The sequence below is a fragment of the Garra rufa genome, chromosome 14 (genome assembly GCF_049309525.1).
Source record: "Garra rufa chromosome 14, GarRuf1.0, whole genome shotgun sequence".
Classification (NCBI taxonomy): Eukaryota; Metazoa; Chordata; class Actinopteri; order Cypriniformes; family Cyprinidae; genus Garra; species Garra rufa.
In genome coordinates this window covers 18,993,620-19,014,968 of record NC_133374.1, presented here as the reverse complement: position 1 = coordinate 19,014,968, position 21,349 = coordinate 18,993,620, and the positions used below count along the sequence as shown (strand labels likewise).

Below are 21,349 nucleotides of genomic sequence, written 5' to 3'. Positions count from 1 at the left end.
TCAAAAAGCAACTTTTTCATTGACAGCAAGTCAAAACAGCCATGGATTCTGACTGAACACAATTTACTTTGTAGTTCATTATAATACATGGATAGGTAAAACTTGTCAAGACAAACTTTAATGTTGTCTTGACAAAGTCTTGTCTGAAAGTTCATGATTTTAAAAGCTTAAAGTTTTACAGCCTGTAAAGTGAGTCAGACAAATAAACAAAGATAGAATGATAGACAGAATGACAACAACAGAGATAGACAGAACAACAGATACACAGACATACAGAATGACAGATAGACAAACAAGACAGAATGACTGACAGACAGATAGACAGTCAGATAGAAAGGTAGAATGACTGACAGACAGACAGAACAATAGAACGACTGACAGAGAGAAAGATAAAATGACAGACAGACAGACAGACAGACAGACAGACAGACAGACAGACAGACAGAACGATAGAAGGACTTACAGAGACAGAATGAAAGAACGACTGACAGACAGATGGACAGACAGAACAATAGAACAATTGACAGACAGACAGATGGAACAACAGATGAACAGACGGACGGACAGATAGATAGATATATAGACAGACAGACAGAATGATAGACAGATAGACAGAGATGAGCAGACAGACAGAGTGATAGACAGACAGATAAATAGACAGATAGACAGAAAAAAAACCCAGACAGATAGATAGAAAGATAGATAGAACAATAGAATAATTGACAGTCAGACAGATAAAACGACAGACAGACAGACAGACAGACAGACAGATAGATAGATAGATAGATAGATAGAATGACAGAGAGACAGACAGACAGACAGACAGATAGAATGATAGAAGACTGAGACAGAACGACTGACAGACAAACAGAACGACTGACAGACAAATAGAACGACAAATAGAACGACTGACAGACAGGACAATAGAACAACTGATGGACAGACAGAACAATAGAATGATTGACAGATATACAGACAGCGATAGAGTGATTGACACAGAATGATAGAACGACTGACGGATGGACAGACTGAACAATAGACAGATAGACAGACAGAACGAGAGACAGACAGATAGACAGACAGAACAATAGAAAGTAGACAATAGAAACTAAATACCATAACAAAAGAAAGATTGACAGACAGATAGAACGGCTAACGGACAGACGGTCAGACAAACAAACAGACAAACAGAGACAGACAGAGAATGGCAGAACGACTGACAGACAGAATTACAGAACGACTGGCAGACGGACAGACAGACAGAACGATAAAACGATTGACAGATGGACAGACAACGATGAAACTTTTGACAGACAGAACGACAGATGGACGGAAGACAGACAGTTAGATAGAACAACAGACAGACAGAATGATAGAACGTCTGACGGACAGACAGATAGATGATAGAACAATAGACAGACAGACAGACATACAGACAGACAGACGATGTTAGAACGACTGACAGACAGATTCCTCCAGGTAATATAGACCTCCTTGGGTCACCACTGTGTAGTAACAACCTTGTCTAGTTTTGGAGAAATCCCAAGCAAAGATCATACAAAACACAAAGCAGCAGAAAGCAAAAGCAGAGAACTGAAGGCAACGGGAGTATTCCTCAGAAGTCTAGTTCCAGACACACACAGAGACAGAGAAAGAGAAATAAGGAATGGGTGGTAAATGCAAATATGAACTTAGTATCTGTAACAGAATCGGATTTCAAATATGCAAGAGGGTTGAGGCTGCATCGGGAACCTCAGCACGCCACCAAATTCAATTTACAGGCTTATCAGAGCCAGCATCTGTCCCCTCGCCTGAGACAGCCCTCGCTGCAGGGAGCCATACGGGTAGAGACACACTCCTCCGTCTGGCCGCATCAAGCCCATTCTCCCAATCCACTTCTGCTTTGCGGAGAAGAGGAGAGGTCAAAGACGTGTAATGATGCCTGTTTTGCTTCCTCTGAAACGGCCCCATCAGCATGTGAAGGCAGACCTGATGAGGCCACGTTCCTGCTGATCCCCTAACCGTCGCCTGAAGGTGGGGGGGCCAAACTTCACATCAAAGAGTCTAATTGAAGGAGGAAGATGAACAGGAAGTCTGCGATGACTGCAGGGGGGGTTTTCCTCATGCTGGTGGGAGCAGCAGCCCCAGTCTGCTCTCCTTGCTCAGAGTGGAAATAATGGATTTTAATTAGCCACTCGACCTGCAGCATACAATAGCACAATTAACCTTTCCGATCCACAGGGAAATAGGCAATGGTGCCTCCAAACATCACTTAAAGCCGACAGAGATGTGTAATTACATTAGGCTTACAATAAAGGGCACGTATATGCGACGGTGAACGCTGGAAGGAAACTTTCTGAAGTTTTCTCGAAGACAGCCGTCTGGATTTGCTTCAGATGTGTGAGCAAGGAGATCCAGGTTAGCTAACAGTTTTCAAACGTTCAATCTCCTAACTGCTTGTCTTAAATAGTCACAATAGTGTGTGATAAATAATATCTTTAATTGTTATCAAAGTTTTTGCTGTTGACAAAAGAGCTAAAACCAGTCTAAACTGGTTGGCTGGTCTTAGCCGGTTTAAGATGGAAGTATCTGGTTTTAACTAGTCTTCCAGCCTGGCTGAGTTGGTCAAGCTGGTCTCCCAGTCTGACCAGCTAAAGAAGTGGTCAAAAACCCTCTAAAACCAGCCTGCAAACTAAAAAATAGTGTAAACACTAATCCATTCTGGAGAGTTGTGCAAAATACTACTTCCTTGGACCCTAAAATGTAGCTGTTTGTAAAATCAAAAATTCTGTCACGCTACAACATTTTGTATTTAGCTGTTTTTGTTAACATAATGGATAGCTTGCTAACTGCAAACTAAAACTAAGTTTAGATTGACTATTTATAGGTTTGGTTACATAATGTGATATGTAATGTATAATTTTGATGTGGTCTCGTGTCTGTGCGTGAGTGGAAACACGATTCTTCAGTGTGGGCTGCCTTGCACAAGCTCTCACAGTTTCTGAATATATCTGAAATCCATGCTCATGGAGAGTATACAGTATATGCTCTATTTTGCACTACTGGTAAGATCAAAGATCCAGTACAGGTATCTTGGCCTGTCTGGATTGACATCCCAGGATGTATATCTCTGTCTGCCCGGGTTGCCTGCTCTCAAACAAAGTGTTTGACGCAAGATGCTGAGAGGGTCGAGAGGAAGAGTTCAGAGCAAACGGGTCATTCTCCTCACATTTCTTTCTAGCATCTCTGTTGAACTCCAGCTTCAGGCTCCTGGGCCAATCCTGTTATGCAGTACATTTTCATGCCCACCAAAAGTACACTACAATTCAAAAGTTACACTGCCGTTTAAGATTCAGGATTTTTAGGGGTTTAAATGCGTGAAGCGCTGAAACCCTGTTGTAATTGTTAGAATGGCCAAGGATCAGCAAACTCTAGATGAAACTGATAAGGCAGACCAAACTGTAAGCCATAGTGACTTGAAACTTGGAAGGATCAACAACTTCACCAGTTTTCAGACTCGACCCAATCAGCTTTGCAGGAGTGCTAAAGTGATCAAAAGTACAAAATCGCTCATAACTCCTGAACCATTTGGCGCAGGCTCAAGTGTCTTATGTCGTTGGAATTCTTGGTTCATGCTGGACAAAAATCAGATTTGACATTTTCAGGTCCATTGCATTTTTTTTGTGAACTTGTCCTAGGTTTTTTGCCCAGTTGGAGCAAACCAGTCCAGGAAACCTGTCTGGAGAGTGAATGCCAATAATATACCAAAAAGAAAGTTGAACTTTTGACTCTCCGTTGCAAAGGAACACCAAAACAGCTGTACTAAAATGGCTATATCTTTTGAACGGAATGACATATCTTTGCCAAAATCACAATGCCTATGTAAGAGATGGATTTAAGGTCCCGGAGCTTGGCCACTCAGTGGCACTATAAGAGGGAAAAACACGAAAACGACCATAACTACGAAACCGTGTGTCCTGTCTTGATTGTGCCACAAGTGGCTTTAAGGACATTTGCGTATCTCAAAAAACATGCCATGAATTTTGAGCACCTATTAGACAAGGCTAATGGAGGCCAATCGGAATGAAACTCGGTGGGCCTTTTGATTTACGGCCATATAGGTCTGTGAGAAATTTTGAGAAAAAAAAAAATAAATCTAGATGCGTACAGACTTGCTAAATAATTTGTAATGTCTTTTTTCTTATGTGCTTAAATGCCTTAAAGCTTTTAAACCCGGGTAATCGCAGCTTGCAGCTATATTTTTTGTTTTTGAAAGAAACTAATACCTTTATTCAGCAAGTATGCATTAAATTGCACAAAAAATGCCAGTAAATACATTTAAAGGATAGTACAACAAAAAATAAAAAAATTACCTATGATTTACTTACCTTCATGCCATCCTAGGTGTATATGACTTACTTCTTTCAGACGAATACAATCGAAGTTACATTAATAAATGTCCTGGCTCTTCCAAGCTTTATAATGGCAGTGAAAAGTGGTCAAGATTTTGAAGCAAAATAATGTGCATCCATCCATCCATCATCATAAAAGTACCCATTCACTGTCATTATAAAGCTTGGAAGAGCCAGGATATTTTTCAATATGACTCTGACTGTATCTTTCATCTGAAAGAAGAAAGTCATATACACCTAGGATGGTTTGAGGGTGAGTATATCATGAGGTAATTTCCATTTTTGGATGAATCATACTATCAAAATTCAATAAGATGATTAACATAACACCCTTGTGTAATGTCTTTATTTATTTCCTTTTTATTTCTTTCGTTTTTATATTTCTCTTTATTTCCATGCTGTCACTCATCCTGTTAAATCTGTGCAAACAGTTAATTAATGTATTTTTACTGCATCATCTTTCCAAGAGCATACTGTATTTTTGAACGTCTGGTCTATCCACCTCCATATATTACAACACAGGCATATTCATTTTTCAAAAGTTACATAGTTCAAAAGGCACTGCATAACAGGAATGACCCTTCTAACAGACATCAAACACTTCACACCAGCCAGAGGATTCACAAACACCTTACAGTATTAAAGTTGAATTGTATTTTCAAGTGCTGCGGTCTGTTGGTTTAGCCTCCACATTTCCAGGCCCGACACCAGTGCAAAAGGCCTCCTCCATGGTAGAAAACATCCAAGTGAAGTATTACGACTGTACAACCTGACAACAATCATAACCAGCAATTATTTCCCTTAATACTGTATCTGTAATTACTATTTCCAATCAACAGAATTTACATTAAAAAGCTTATTTTATGTCCTATTTTTGAGCTCCCATCTCATTATATTCAACAATGTTGTCTAGTCAAAGCTTTGTTGATAATAATCGGAGCATTTTGCTGCAAGAAAGAAACAATTGTAAATTATTGACGATGATTATCGCCTTGTTTTTGACTGTCTACCTCTCATTTTCAAAAGAGCGAAAACTCGCTCATTAGGACCGACTGTCTTTACTATTGATTTTTATGTTTTGCACAAAGTACACAAGTGTGATTAATTAATTTGTCAATTAGTTGTGCAGCCCTACCAGGAATCATACTCAGGTCCACTCCTGTCTGGTCTGGTAATTCAACACTGGACATTTCGATTAACCTTCTCATTATGGTGACGACTGCTGGCAGACTGCAGCTCTGTTCCTTATCTTATCTTCTCCGGGATGTCATATACATCATCAGTGCAGCATTAATCAACGCTCACGTTACGCTCTGAAATGTCTTCCTCTTCTCGGATCCTCATGTTTCTGCCAGGATGACACCAATCCGCAGCAGTCGCAGCACAAGCGACTGACATTAATGAAGGAAATGAGAGGAGGAGAGATTGAGGTGTAACTTTCCTCTGGTCATGGTTATGCTTCGATCACATATGCGGTGTCACTCACGTGGCGAGAGAGGCACGACTGATGGGGGCGGCTGATCTACTCTTTCGTGTGCTCTCTTTGAGTTGTTTCGCTCTCATTCCCTATTTTAACAGCCTCCACGCCTTCCTCCACCTCCTCATTTTCTCTCAGACCTTTCTGTCCCTTGTTCACCCACTCATTCATTTTAGGGGGGCCGTCGTGTTTGTCTCCCGGCCCCAGATGTAGAGGGCAGGGAGTGGGGGATTGTGTACACTGTACAATGCAGGACTCCCTCAAAATAAGTAAGTATGGGCATGTTCACCGTTTAACAGATCTTAAATAGAAAACTGTGGACAGTTAAAAGTTCACAACACTAAGCCATAACAGTGGTTTAAAACACGGTTTTGCAAACCGATTCCCTACCCTGTAAACATGATTTTACGAATCATGAAACAAGATTTTTATAGGAAAAAGCTATTTCAGTCTTTCTGCTCCAAAATTTCATGCGTTGCTTGTCAATTGGGAAATTTACTAGCAATTTTTGAGTGAAAAAAAAAAAAAAATCTAACTAAAAAAAAAAAAAAAAAAAGCATTTAAAGAGTCTTTATAGTATCATGCCTACTATTTCTCACACAGAGCTCCTTTTTTATATGGATTTGTTTGTTTCTTGTATACAACTGCATACAAGTTTTATAAATAATATTTTAAATATTTTAATTAAATGAATTAAATGTTTCTTTATTCTGAAGATATTCTGGAAAATGTCTTGAAAGTCAATGGGGTTCACTGCTGTTTTGGACCCAACTGACTTTTATTATATGAATATATTTTAATACAATCTTTATTATTGTATATAAATATAAATGTACTTGTTTAAAATAAACACATAAATATTTATTATTTTATTTATATGATAGATTATTAATAATTCATGTTTAAATATAAATAAAATATTTATTATATAAAACATTCTGTGAAACACTAAAGATGACATTTTCAAAAATGTTTCTGTTGAAAACTATATATATCAGAAACACACACACACATATATATTTAAACAGAAACATTTTTGAAAATGTCTTCTTTAGTGTTCCACAGATTATATTTTATATAATATTAAACAATTTATTTATATTTAAACTTAAAATATTAACAATCTATAATTTTCTATAATTTGAACAAAAAAAATGACATATATTTGAACAGAAACATTTTAGAAAATGTATTTTTTACTGTTTCACAGAATATATTTTAAAATGTATTTTTAGTGTAATTTTTTTATATAGTATTAAATATCTTATTTATATTTAAACAAAATATTAATAATCTATAATCTATTATATATTATATTTATATATAATAATAATAATAAAGATTTTATTTAGAATATTTAGTTTTGTTATTTGATTTATATTATAGATTATTAATATTTTGTTTAAATATAAATAAAATATTTAATATTACATAAAATATATTCTGCGAAACACTGAAGGCGACATTTTTTTAAACAGAAACATTTTTGAAAATGTTCAAACATAGTATATTTTATATAATATTAAATATTTTATTTATATTCATGTTTAAACAGAACATTAACAATTTTTTAACAGAAACATTTATGAAAATGTCTTCAGTGTTCCACAGAATACAGTATATTTTATACAATATTATATTCATATTTATATTTAAACATTAAATATTAATAATCTATCATTTTTAACAGAAACATTTTTGAAAATGACTTCTTTAGACATTTTATATACTATTAAATATTTTATTTATATTTATATTTAAACATAAAATATTAACCATCTTTTTTGCAACAGAAAACCTACATATATTTGAACAAACATTTTTGAAAATGTCTTCTTTAGTATTCCACATAATATATTTTATATAATATTAAATATTTTAATTATATTTAAACACACAACATTATTAATATATAATATATTTAAAATATTTTTATACAATAATAAAGATTGCATTACTTCCATTACTTTTTCAAGCCTCAAAACAATTTTAAATTCTCTAATATTTCCAGGTTTTTTGTGACCATAGGAAACCTCAATCACACTGCCCTGAGAAACATAAACAAAAATAACTTTTTTTTTTGTACATACACTAAAACAATAAGCCCATACAAAACTCCTTTGTTCCACTGAACTTTAATAATCTCAAAGCCCACCACAGCAATAAGACACATGCCACAGAGGAGCTGCTCACTAACAAAACCTATGACCCCGTCTGACATACTCGTCATCGTCAGTGATATTTCTGTCCATCCTCACCTTGTCCTCAGGGTGTGCTGAGACTCAGATTAATGTGCACCTTATGGAGAAGCTTCTTATGATATGATGCACAGGAGTTGATGTTTAATTGTGTGAAATGGAGAGCGTGACTGTGCATGTAGATAGAGAAGAGACTCACGCATCCACGTCTGCCAGGAGCTCCAGCTTGCCGGGGAAGATCTCAGACAGGAGCACACGCGTGAACGAACGGCCCAAAGACTCCAACCGAGACTCTAAGTGCTAAAGAAAGAGAGAGAGAGGGGAAAAAAGAGACGAGTTGAATACTAAAAGTTACACATATTTACATAAAAACAACTAAATTTCATGCACAAGGCTCAAGGTCACCAAGAACAGCCTACATCAAACAGATTTGACAGTGTAGGAGGAAAGAGAACAGAAAATCATTACAACCAAGAAATTTTCCGAATTTACTGAAGAACAAGAAAACCGCTTCCTATCGCCTAATGAGAAATCTTCACAGGACCGCTGGAGCTGAACGCATGTAAACAGCTTGTGCAAACCCTTTATGTTCTTCAAAGCTTTAGTAACCACCATCAGCTCTGTTTCTCTAACATAAATGGCCAGTTTAGCTCAATTCTTTCCATTAATGACGTTCTTGCCTTGATTTATTAGTTTCCCCAGAAACTGTGTCTGATGTGGAGGGACTTGACTGGTTTCCACAAAGACCTGAACCCCACTGAACCTTTGAAATGAATCAGAACTACGAATGCACAATATTTTGGTGGTTATACCCATATTTTAATCTGTATGTTTTATGTACTAATTAATAAAGGGGACTTATTATGCCTCTTTTTTACAAGATGTAATATAAATCTCAGGTGTCTCCAGAATGTGTCTGTGAAGTTTCAGCTCAAAATATCCCACAGATCAGTTATTATATAATTTTAAAAATGCCTATTTTCATGAATGTTTTTTGAAAGTAAATGAGCTGCTGCTCCCCGCCATATTTGCCATATTAGTTCAAACTTCTGATATATGGTTTTCTGAGTGCACACATCTGAAGAACATGCACAGAAAGTGGCCGTCACATGGCATGTGAGTACTAAACTAAGTTCTCTTTCATGTCTTATTACGCTTAAACTGTCGAATACACACACATTTATGTTAAAAACACACGTGAGTTACAAAAACAGTCTGTTATGCCTGTGAAGGTAAATAAATAGCATGTTTATATTAGGTCTGTGTGGCAGCAGTGTAATATACAGTTAATAAATCAATAAATCCACTGCGCTCTTGTCTCCTCTGAGGCTGCCAAAGACAGAACAGTTAGCATGTTTTGCTCTAACTTTTGCCATGGCCTTAGAGTGGGTACACCGTTGTCGCTTGTGAAAACACAATGACGGTGCCTTGGGTGGAAACGTGGGATAGTTCACCCAAAAAACTGCTTTATCTGCTTACCCCCAGGGCATCCAAGATGTAGGTGACTTTGTTTCTTCAGTAGAACACAAAGATTTTTAACTCAAACTGTTGCAGTCTGTCAGTCATATAATGGCAGTCAATGGGACCCACGGCTTTAAGAGTCAAAAAAACATACAAAGACAAAACAAAATTAAACATGACATAACTGGTCTGTGCAAGAAACGGAACCGTATTTATATTATTTTTTTTTTTTTACCTCTGATCCACTGCAATGTCCAACACGTTCACCACAGCCGGCACGTGACGCATCAACATGCTCTGGCACAAAATTTATAGAAATAATGTTCAGTTTCTTGCAAAGACTGACTGTTTCGTGTGTTATGACCTCAATGTATCTTCACGAGCCGCAGGGTTTAATTTGGTTTTGTCTTTGTATGTTTTTTTGACTCTCAAAGCCGTGCGTCCCATTGACTGCCATTATATGAGTGACAGACTGCAACGGTTTAAGTAAAAAATCTTTGTTTGTGTTTTACTGAAGAAACAAATTCACCTACATCTTGGATGCCCTGGGGGTAAGCAGATAAACATCAAATTTTAATTTTTGGGTGAACTATCCCTTTAAAAGATGGTAATATTATAATAAGATCCCCTTTTTACGTCACAGAGGGAGTGAAATCTGAGCGGCTTGTTTTTTTCACAAATGCTTGCAGAGAAAGGCTTACCAAAAAAAAAAAAAAAAGAAGAAGTTACTGGGTTGTCCTTTTTCATGTTTTCTAGGTTGCTAGATGCGCCGGGGACCTGGTTATATCATCTGAAAAAGTTAGATTTTCTAGATATGTCCCCTTTAACACTGTTAAATGTAATCTTTAGCAGATCTCAAATTGAATATCCATTTCTTGTACTGTACACCCTAATGTTGTAAAGAATACATTCCCTTGGATCATTTATAATATTAGAATTATTTAAACTTAAAACACTTAAACACTTAAAATATTTGTACTTTTTTTTTAACGAAACAGTACAGACTTTTATCACCCAATAACTGGTTATCACCCATAACAAGAAAAAAAAAGCATTGGCCAAAATACTAATATTGATGCATCCCAAAATGAAGTGTATTGTGAGAGTTGTCTGCCTCTTATTCCTAGTCAATACAAAGTAGTTGTTTTTGATATATCATGTACAACACAACACTTTACAGTGATTTATCACCAAACATTTCCCATAGCTCATATCATCTGATCATAATCCAGCTCAATTTTAGCCTATGCCTGTAAAGAACATTTCTGTCCTGTTTAGAAGATCTGTCTTATCTGACACTCTACTTAAAATGATATTGAGATGATTCGCTGTCTTGCAGTTTGTCACACAAAGACATTTTCGGATGTCAGTTCAATTCCTACTTTGGCATCACTATGATAATGTCACATCTTAACTAGAGATGAGGACAAGAGAGACCACTCAAAAGAAAATGGATTAAAAAAAAAACTAAGTTTTTGAACATTAAGATTTTGAATGTTTTTTAGAGAAGTCTCCGCTCACTAAGTTTGCATTTATTTGATCCAAAGTACAGCAAAAACAGTAACATTTTAAACTATTTTTACTATGTAAAATATTGTTAAAATAACAATGTTTTCTATTTGAATATTTTTTTAAATGTAATTTATTCCTGTGATTTTAAATTTGAATACTTTTAGCTTTGTACAAGTGTTAATCAAGCTGCACCCATAAGAAAAGAGGCAGTATTTTAGTGTTTAGTCATATATGTAACTTCTTGACACCCTTTCTTCGCAAGTTTGCAATATTTTTGGCCATATTCGAGAATAAAAAAAGTGTTAAGTGTAAGTGTGAAAAAAGGAAGTCCAAAGAATAGATATCACATGGCAATAATTCACAGTTTCACAGATTTCTTTATTTCACCTACAACTTACTGCTAAATTGTGAAAATTACTGTGAAAGTACGAAGAGTACTTTTGTTAAAACTTACCCCACTACCAGTGATGCTAGTGGCACTGAAATGACACAATTCACCTTTGATTTAAGAGCAACAGAAGTCATAGGAGGTCTCTATTACATCATGAAACAAGGGCGAGTGTGTGTAAATAAACACATTCTAATGCACCTTTTATTTGTTAATTAACCATTGATGCTAATTATTCATTCCCTAGTGATAGGCAGGAGTAAAAGTGAATAATAACACAATTCTTGCTCACTTCAGGATAAAGTAATGCATTACCAGACTCTCCCCACACACTTTGAAGTGTGAAACCCAGTGGACCACAAATATTACCAGCAAAAACCTCCAGACATCAGTGAGGAGGTGTTCAGGTGAATGGGCGGCTTCAAAGCACAAGCACTGAAAAAACGGAAGGGAAGTGGGGGGTGGTGGAGAAAGTAGATTCTGCTCTTCTCCTCCAACCAAAGTGTATAAAATGAGCTGGCTTAGTTAACCTTGAGAAAGGTTACAATTGCTCTTCACTGTTAAGCCAGTATGTTTTATATGACAAATATAGAACATGCAGGAATGTGTTACATAGAGCCAGAGACATTTCTTGAATAAATGCACTTGATTTAATACTCTTTTCCACTTTTTTTTTTTATATCAGGGGCTTTTCCTTTGAGGGTGCAAGGAAGGCAGTCCCTCTTCAAAATATTGGAGGAGAAAAACAACGTCGATACTACAAATTATAACAGTAAAAAGTGTATTAATCACTTGTTTTTCTAAATAAATAATGCTCAACAGTGAAACCAGCAGGTAAAGGTACAGCGGGAGTCCGCGTCTCTCTCGCCTTCCCTGAGCCCATTGAGTTTTAAGTAAGTAAACAACTTGCATAGATATAACCACTCTGTTATGACAAAATAAGACTTAAAATGGCATGAAAACATGATCTCTGGGAACTTTTTAGTGAGGAATCAGCTTGGTGAAATTTAAAGTAAATCTCTGTTTCTGTGATTAATATTTACCAAGCTTTGATGACTATGAATAGTTATTATGAATATGAATATATGAATAAAGAATTTAAAATATATTGTTTAAATTGCTAATGCCTAGAGTTATTACTTTGGAATAAATGTAAAATGTAGATTAATTAAAAAAAAATAAGACATTGTTGTCATTTATTATTACTAATATTATTACCAGAAAAAAAATTGCTTCAGATGGAAAAGGCATTTGACAAGAGCTACAGAGATCTCGCCCAGAATCAGCGTCCACTGTATATTTGTCTAGGTGCTGAATTCATCTCACGTGTCGTCTCTATGCATACCAATTAAAAATAGATGAGATGAAAAAAGCGGAAAAATCTGCCAAAACAAAGTCCAATCCAAATACATACAAATGAACAGATGAAAAGAGGCAGAGAACAAAGAGAGATGGATCTGAATGAGAAGAAGTAGTAGAAGAGGAAGAAGAAGGGAGAGGATCTGCCCCTCCCAAAACAATCGATTAACGCCCCTGGTGATCTTTCCTCCCAGCCAAATGCCGCAGGGTGTGTGTGTGTCTTTCAGCTCAGGTGCAAGACAGAAATGAGCAAGAAAGACAGACATCTTTAGACTAACTGAAAACATATTGGATGATGAAGGATAGCAGACGGACTTACCTCCAAGATTTTGGGGTTGCCCTGACGGCCAAGTGTGCCTAGGATGAGACCCCATCTCTGGGCCGAGCGGGCGCTCTCTATGGCCTGCAGTCTGGTGGCCCGCATTGCCTCATGATCATAATACTCTCGAGAAAACACTTTACTGTATGGGTCATACCTGCAGATATGGAGGACAACACATTGACAAACAAGACATGAACAAAACAGAAAGAAACATTCAGAAACTAGATTTTACCCATTTTTTTTTTTTTTTTAAGAAAATAGGATGTAGCTAGGTAGTTGCTATTATATTTTGGTCCCTATTCATGGCTTCACTGTTTCCATGGGATATACTGAGCAGGTTCAAACGCTCACTAATGCTTCATAAGGAAAAAACATGCATTAAGAGCCAGGGGTGAAAACTTTTGAACAGCATGAAGATGTGTACATTTTTCTTATTTTGCCTAAATATAAGATTTTTTTTAAATTTAGTTTTAATTCTTTAGTTCTTTAATTCTTTTTTCCAAAAAGACAAATTCAAAAAGATGCATTGTGTTTTCTTCTGAAGCATCAGCGAGCGTTTGAACCTTCTGTAATAGTTGCATATGAGTCCCTCAGTGTGAAAATATGGATCTCAAAATCATCAAATACACAAAAATGCTGGAAAACCAAAGAATTTGTGGGACCTGAAGGATTTTTCTGAAGAACAACAGGCTGTTTAACTGTTCAGGACAAACAAGGGACTCATGAACAACTATAACTAAACAAAAAAAAAAAACACATTCAAGGGGGTGTAAACTTTTGAACTGGGTAATTTTTATAAATCAAACTATTATTTTCTCTTGTGGACTATATGTAAATGTATTTAATGTGACATATCTTATTCAGGTCAGTACTAAACAAATAATAACACAAATTTTGTACAATCCCTCTTATTTTGGTAAAATAATTAACAGGGGAAGTGAACTTTTGATATTGTAATATAATATAATATAATATAATATAATATAATATAATATAATATAATATAATATAATATAATATAATATAATATAATATAATATAATATAATATAATATAATATAATATAATATAATTAGGGCCGGGACTTTAACGCGTTAATTTAGATTAATTAATTACACAAAAATAACGCGTTAAAAATTTTAACGCATTTTAATCGCACTTAGTTTTGCACCGCGGAACGTTTCTCACTGGATGAGATTCGGCGGACCGATTATACTGGAGCACCAACTAGCGTTCAGACAAGCTGCGTCCGTCCTAAATAGTATTGTATGTCCCAAATCGTAGTATGTTTAAAAAAGTATTCCAAAGATTCCCGGATGGTCTACTACTTAACGATCAATGCACACTCTTAACGGCTAATATTCCCCACAACACACTTCGCCGTGAACGATGATTCGATTAGAACTACAAACACGCATAAAAAGTGTTAAAAAACTACAAACATGGAGGATATGCGCGACCAACGGACAGGAAGAGAAAGGGGTTTGAGTGATAAATAATCAGTGTGTAACCTGATAAAAAAATATTTTTTAAATGTTATCCGCGTTATATTCCATGTGCAGCAACATTTATAATGATAGGTTTGGTCATTAACGTTTAAATGCATAATTAAGCAAACACAAGAGCAGAGTTCTCGGCGTGAAAGACTCGTTAAAGAACGTGCCTCTTGCTACACTTAATGGCAATATTGCACTGGTCTGTTGGACTTGGTTGAACAAAAATAAACAATATTTTGTTGCTTAAGCTTATGTATTCAGTCATTATTCAATGGTATACTAAAAATCCATGTAAAAATCTTACTTCTCACTGTTCTCAGGTCAAATATTTATATGCGATTAAAATGCGATTAATTTCGATTAATTAATTACAAAGCCTCTAATTAATTAGATTACATTTTTTAATCGAGTCCCGGCCCTAAATATAATATAATATAATATAATATAATATAATAAATATAATATAATATAATATAATATAACATAATATGTAAGGGATAATGTACAGCCGGTAGTTATCGCAGAAAAAAGCCCCGACAGTGTGATCAGGACCCGACGCGAAGGGGCTTATTTCGCGATAACTACCGGCTGCCTGTACATTATCCCGCTTATTACACGGCTACTTGCCACATAATGAAAAAACTGGACATGAATATGAATTTGAAACCATTTATTGGCATATTTGTTTTAAATTAACATTTTTATCCTTCCGCGAAACGATATAGTACCACGTGACTAACATTCAAACTATGTACGTCAGTAAGACAATTTAAATAGATTAATGTCGAAATTTTCCATTGTTAATTGTGGTTGTCCAGTGTTTGTCACAAGATGGCGCCAAACGGTAATCTTTGTTGGCACGGAGGGATTTTAAACATACAAGTAGTACCGGCTATGCGTTATTACTTTGGAGCGGTGATTATTTGAAAAGAACGAACCTGCAAATGTCTCAACTGACCAATCAGAATCAAGCATTCCAAAGAGCCGTGTAATAAAATATAATATAATATAATATAATATAATAATATTCTCTCTCAAATTAAACCATTAAGTTTTGTTCACTTAATTATTATTTATTTATATCACCATAGAAGCCAAAAAGGATGTCTAGTCTAACAAAATTGACACCTACGCCCTTTATTTAAACTTTTATTAGAGATTTTGTAAGCATATCGCTTAGTTGTGCTTGAAGTGCATAAATAAACAAGTATACAACGTTCTAATTGTTTAATTTGTGATAACGCAATGAAACATGAAGAACTGTAGACATAATCTTGGCCAAGCAGTCATACAAAGCCTGCACTCATTATTCCCAACCTATAATTCAATCAATCACTGTGGCAGGTGTTAGATATGTTATTATATGTTATTTAATGAGCTTTAGTTTAACAAAAGGGCCAAGAGAAAGGAACTGTCCTCTGCAACCAAGGATGATATTGCATTTTTGCTAGATTTGTAGACCAAAGAGTCATAAAAAGGTTGAAGATTATGAGCTATGGCAATAAAAATGCTTGATTTATTGCAATTGCACATTGGTTTACCTGTAGGCAGGTATATCTGGGTTGGCAATCATGATGGATTCCAAATGAAACCTTCCATCTCCAAGATATCTACAGAGAGAAACACAACTTCATCACAGAGATAAAGGCAGTCTGAGTGGGCAGAAGAAATACAATTCTGCTTATAAAAAAATACAAAGGCCAATGGGTCTCGGCCTAGATCACAACTGTTTTAAAATTCAGCAAGCAATTAGCTCAAGACCTACTCACTCCAAAGTCAAGGCAACATTAACCAGCCGGAAAGCGAGTCATAGACACGGAGGCTGATGGGCTACAATCCAGCTACTCCACAAATAAACCTGCGTGATATGATTAGGTCATGACGCGGACAGCACGCAAACAGAGCTCAACACGCTGATTATCCTCTGCCGTGCCGTCAGGAGAAGACCTGCCATAGTTAATGGGAGTATAGATTAACCTGGCAAACCTGATGGATGCCCTGGGGAATGCAGCCACAATTAGAAAGGCTAATTAAGACACGTTTATGAAACACTACGGAACATACTGTGGGTGGGATCCCCCTGGGCCCATTGGAGCAAAGGCTAAACCAGCCATCCTTCACTCTCGCACACACACGGTGACAGAAAAACGCTCTTTGTCGCTCATTCTCCTTGTACTTCAAACAAACCGGCTGTCTTGTACCCGCTTAGGAAACATAAAGTAGTGACGCATGTGTTGTGACGTAGAACCTGGTTATCTGTTGTCTTCGTAAACATAATAATTTCGACAGAGAGAATGACTTGCAATTTTTTGCCCAGCCCTACTTATTTGAACCAGAACATATAGATGATGAACTAGGAGAGATGGACGTTCTACATCAGAACGCAAGCTCTTGCATCAGCAGCACTACATGCATACGTTGTGCTACTCTCATGAACACCTGGCAGAGACTGACACAAAAGAGTAGAATTAGTTGAATAAAGTCGTTATTTTTGTTTTCTTTGCTCACAAAAAGTATTCTTGTAGCTTTATAAAATTACGGTTAAACACTGACGACAATATGGACAATTTTTATCGATGTCCTTACTACCTTTCTGGGTTTGTGAACATTTCAGTTACATTGCTGACTATGAGGGTCAGAAAGCTCTCGGATTTCATCAAAAATATCTTAATTTGAGTGCTGAAGATGAACGAAGGTCTGACAGGTTTGGAACGCCATGGGGGTAATTAATTAATGACAGAATTTTCATTTTTGGGTGAACTGTTCCTTTAATGACAGTGTTAACTGCAGGGCTGTCACGATTCCTCAATTCAATTTTAAAAAATCCTCGACTGCATTTTAAAGTGTGGAGAAAGTGTTAAAGAAACGAGAATCCATAAAACACACTATTTGACCATTTCCATAAGCTGCATGAAAAAAAAAAATTATAATAAAGCATAATGCTATTGTGAATTCACAAACGCTTCGATTCAATTTAATAAATTTCAATGCTTTATTTATTTACAGGTGTGTATGTGTGTATCAGAGCGGCTCCGTTCACAGTAAATGTTACTCCACACAAACAGAGAGAGCTATCATTTACATGTGTGGACCGTCTCAAACGCCATCTCTGCATATTATAACGTTCATTTGGGAACGTATCATCAGATTAAGTAAGGTGAGGTAAATCATTTATAAACCTACGCAAACACAGGGGAATACACTATCTTTATCAATCTCAATATGCTAACTGTTCATCGCATTTACACGTTTTGATGTCCACATATTCAAGAAATTATAGTGACTTTAGCATTGCTGTCGTAAAGAAATATTGAAGATTAAGTGAACATTTGAATTAAATGTTGTTTACTCGATATTAAATAAGGATGACATAAAGCCATAGGTGCTGATTTATGTTGCTGCCGGTGGGTGCTCAACCATCACTGAGGGAGCACAGAGCCACGATCTCTATGTAGAAGAGCAAGCCCGCTGCAAGCCGAGAGATTCGTCTCATATTACAATAATGCACTCTTGACATTTGCCATTAAAATAACGCCAAAACCTGCCTCGAATAAACTATGAAAGCGAGAATAAAGTCGTACAAGCTACAATCCACTTCTTACTGGTTAAAATGAACCGAGAATATCTTGTGTTTTTCATGGGATCGGCGCCTGTAAAAGAATCCCTCTGCAGGCATTTGATATATTAGTTTGATTGTCTATAATAGATTGTATTTTTAGCTTTGTTCAATAAAACCATATGACTTTTATTTGAACCAATTATTATTGCTTCATTGCTATTATGTATGCATATTAAGTCATTTTAAAGGCTATTGTTAGCTAAGGTCTATTTTTATTACCTCAAAAAATAAAAATTATAATAAAAATCAGATTACTTGATTTGTTCTTAGAATAATCAGCCAATTACTCGATTACCAAAATAATCACTTGTGACAACCCTAGTTAAATGCAATCTCATAATGAAAACCAGTATTTCATTGTTTACATTGTAAACATGCCTTCATTTAATTTAAATACTCTTATTACATTTTTGTTTTACTTTAAACAGAACAAGTTTTCAACATTAAAATCTAACCAAATATAATTATCGACCAGATTTATTTTTTATTTTTTAATTTTTTTTTTTACAAATAGTAATTTCTAGCCAGTAAATGTTTTCGACTGCACAATCATTACATAAATTTTCATCTTTTTTTGTTTGTCTGGAAACCATACTATAAAAAGTACCCTATATACAGTAAAAAAATAAACAAAATAATTATTGAAAGAACTAATTAAAATAAAAAAGTGACTTGATTTGTAGCTGTTTTAGCTTATTTTAAAACTAGTTTTGTCTTATTTTAAGTATTTTAAGCCATTTTAGCCCCCCTGGAAGTGTGCTGTGGCCTTCTACGGTGGGTCCTGTCAAGTGAGATGAGTATTTCATGACTGCAATGCTTATTTCAAGGTAGAAATGGAAACATAAAGTTAAGAAGGTGAAACAACTGACTTCATTATTCAAGAGCTCTGTCAGATGCCATTTTAATTCTTTCCACCTACCACAGAAGCAAAATCAAAGGACTATGGGATATCACATTGAAATACATATCAATGTCGCTTTCAAAAACAAACGCCTTCCTACCTTTTTATAGTGCACTATTCACAAAAGCAGCATTTTTTTAGCTGTTGGACACAGTCATTCTCCCTTCACACAAATGTTTCATTTTCCTTTATATGTTGCCATAATAAAACACACCAATTTTCCCGGATTACCGCACTGTCTCTTTCAAGGGCCTCTATTACAAATATTGCATTTATAGCAGAAGCATTAAACTCTCTGAGGTTTTCTGGCTCAGCTTTTAACAGTATAACTTAAACGGCCACAAATTGATGCATTTCCTAAAGATGGCACTATTGAGAATACAAGATTAGAAATGGCCCAATTTGCAGTTCTTAAAACCGCTTTTCACAGCACCAGCCCATTCACCCACAGTTCAGTTCATTACGCCTTCGGCAATGAGACAGAGCTCCCTCTTGTTTTAGTAGAAATCACAAGTGAAAACCGGAGATCTGTGTGAAGACCTGTGGCATTTGTCAAATTGTATTAAATACAGAGTGCTTTATGGTCCACCCAACTCAAAAGAGACTTTACGAAGGTGCCGAACAGCCATGAACCTGTGTAATTTTTCACCACAAAGCTGCAATCATCTTCTCCGTGGGACTTTATTCAGACCCCCGGCCAACATATTACTTCTTATGAGAAAGTCAGGCTCTGTATAAGCTTAATTAGCTGTTAATTATATGGTGGCGATTGGGCTTTGCAATATAACATCACATTACTACACCGTAGGTGTTGGAGAAAGTTTTTAATTTGATCGCTGAGGGTGAGGGCAAAAGTAAATGATCTATGAAAAAGGCTATTTGCATAATAGCCGTGTCATTTTGGGGGTCAGTGACATGACCGCTTGTGTATGTCTTACGCTGACAGGCGCCCCGATGAAGAGGTGATGAGTGAAAATTAAAATAAACATGCATCAATTCACCTCTTTCCTCTCTCTCCTAACACACACACACGCCGACTAACATTCATCAGAGTCTACACGCTGGATTAAGAAGCAGAAAACACAAACACGCACACAGACACACACACAGACAGGAGGTTTCCCTCTATCTCACAGGAGCAGAGCTTGCTGCTCACAGCCGCTGTGTGATACAGAGAATAATAGATCACACACATATATCTGCTGCCTAATGTCTCATCTCTGTGTTACAACAGCACTTGACACGCTTCTCATTAAAGACAGCTTGAAACTGCATTCGCAACGCATTTAACTTACGCAATGTGACATTTCAGGGAGAAACAATATTCCGTAGGTTATAATGTCAGGCGGGTCTTCATGTTATCCATTGGAATTTGATTGGATTGTGAAAAGAAGCATACAATATTATTGGTTAGTATTATGTTTCCTACCTAGTGGCCTTGGTCACATCAACAGAAAAGTTGTTTCAACGGAAGTGAAAATAATTTTTTTGTTCTTTTGAATAACATGCAGTATTGAATTTGTGCACAATAAAACCAGTGATTTGTAGTAAGGAAGTAAACAGTCAATTTTGATTTCATATATAAAGGCCAATGGTTTGTTGTGAATACAAGGTGTACAGTGTACGCCTGCAATGTTCTCAGCTGTAACTATATTCACAATAAAGCATAACCTTGAGGTACCTTTTTAATTTTGTTAAATGGTTTAAAACATAGTAAAAAAGTATGCATTTTTTTCTCATTTAAAACCTCAAGAAAACTCATTCAAGTGCAATTCTTCCACAAGACATAATCCCTGATGCATAAAAACTAGAAAACATGCTCTCATTGGGTAACATACATAAACAGTGTAAAAAATAATAAAATAAAATAAAATAAATTGGTTACTCTGAATCCAAGGGTGAAACTATCCATTTCATATAGTTTTAAAATTAAAAAAATATGGCTGTCAAATGGATTAATCACAACTAATAATATCCAAAATAAATGTTTGTGGTTATGTGTGCATACTGTGTATATTCATATATAAATACACACACATACATGTATAAATTTAAGGTTTAAATATATATATTAAATATTAAATATTAAATATATATATATATATATATATATATATATATATATATATATATATATATATACAGTAGTCAACATTCGAAGTGGATCAAAAAAGTTAATCAAAAGTTGCCCTAAGATAAGAACG

At 35.7% G+C, this 21,349-nt stretch overlaps 1 protein-coding gene across 1 annotated transcript in view; it reads right to left on the bottom strand.

Annotated features, from left to right (window-relative positions):
• The window catches only part of dph1 (diphthamide biosynthesis 1), a 108,067-nt gene that overhangs the window by 25,572 nt on the left and 61,146 nt on the right, over window positions 1-21,349 (bottom strand). The window contains exons 4-6 of the mRNA XM_073817327.1: window positions 16,167-16,235; window positions 13,127-13,283; window positions 8,287-8,387 (exon numbers count right to left, since the gene is read on the bottom strand). Of these exons, the coding sequence (XP_073673428.1) occupies window positions 8,287-8,387; window positions 13,127-13,283; window positions 16,167-16,235 (327 nt within the window). The remainder of the gene's footprint in view (window positions 1-8,286; window positions 8,388-13,126; window positions 13,284-16,166; window positions 16,236-21,349) is intronic.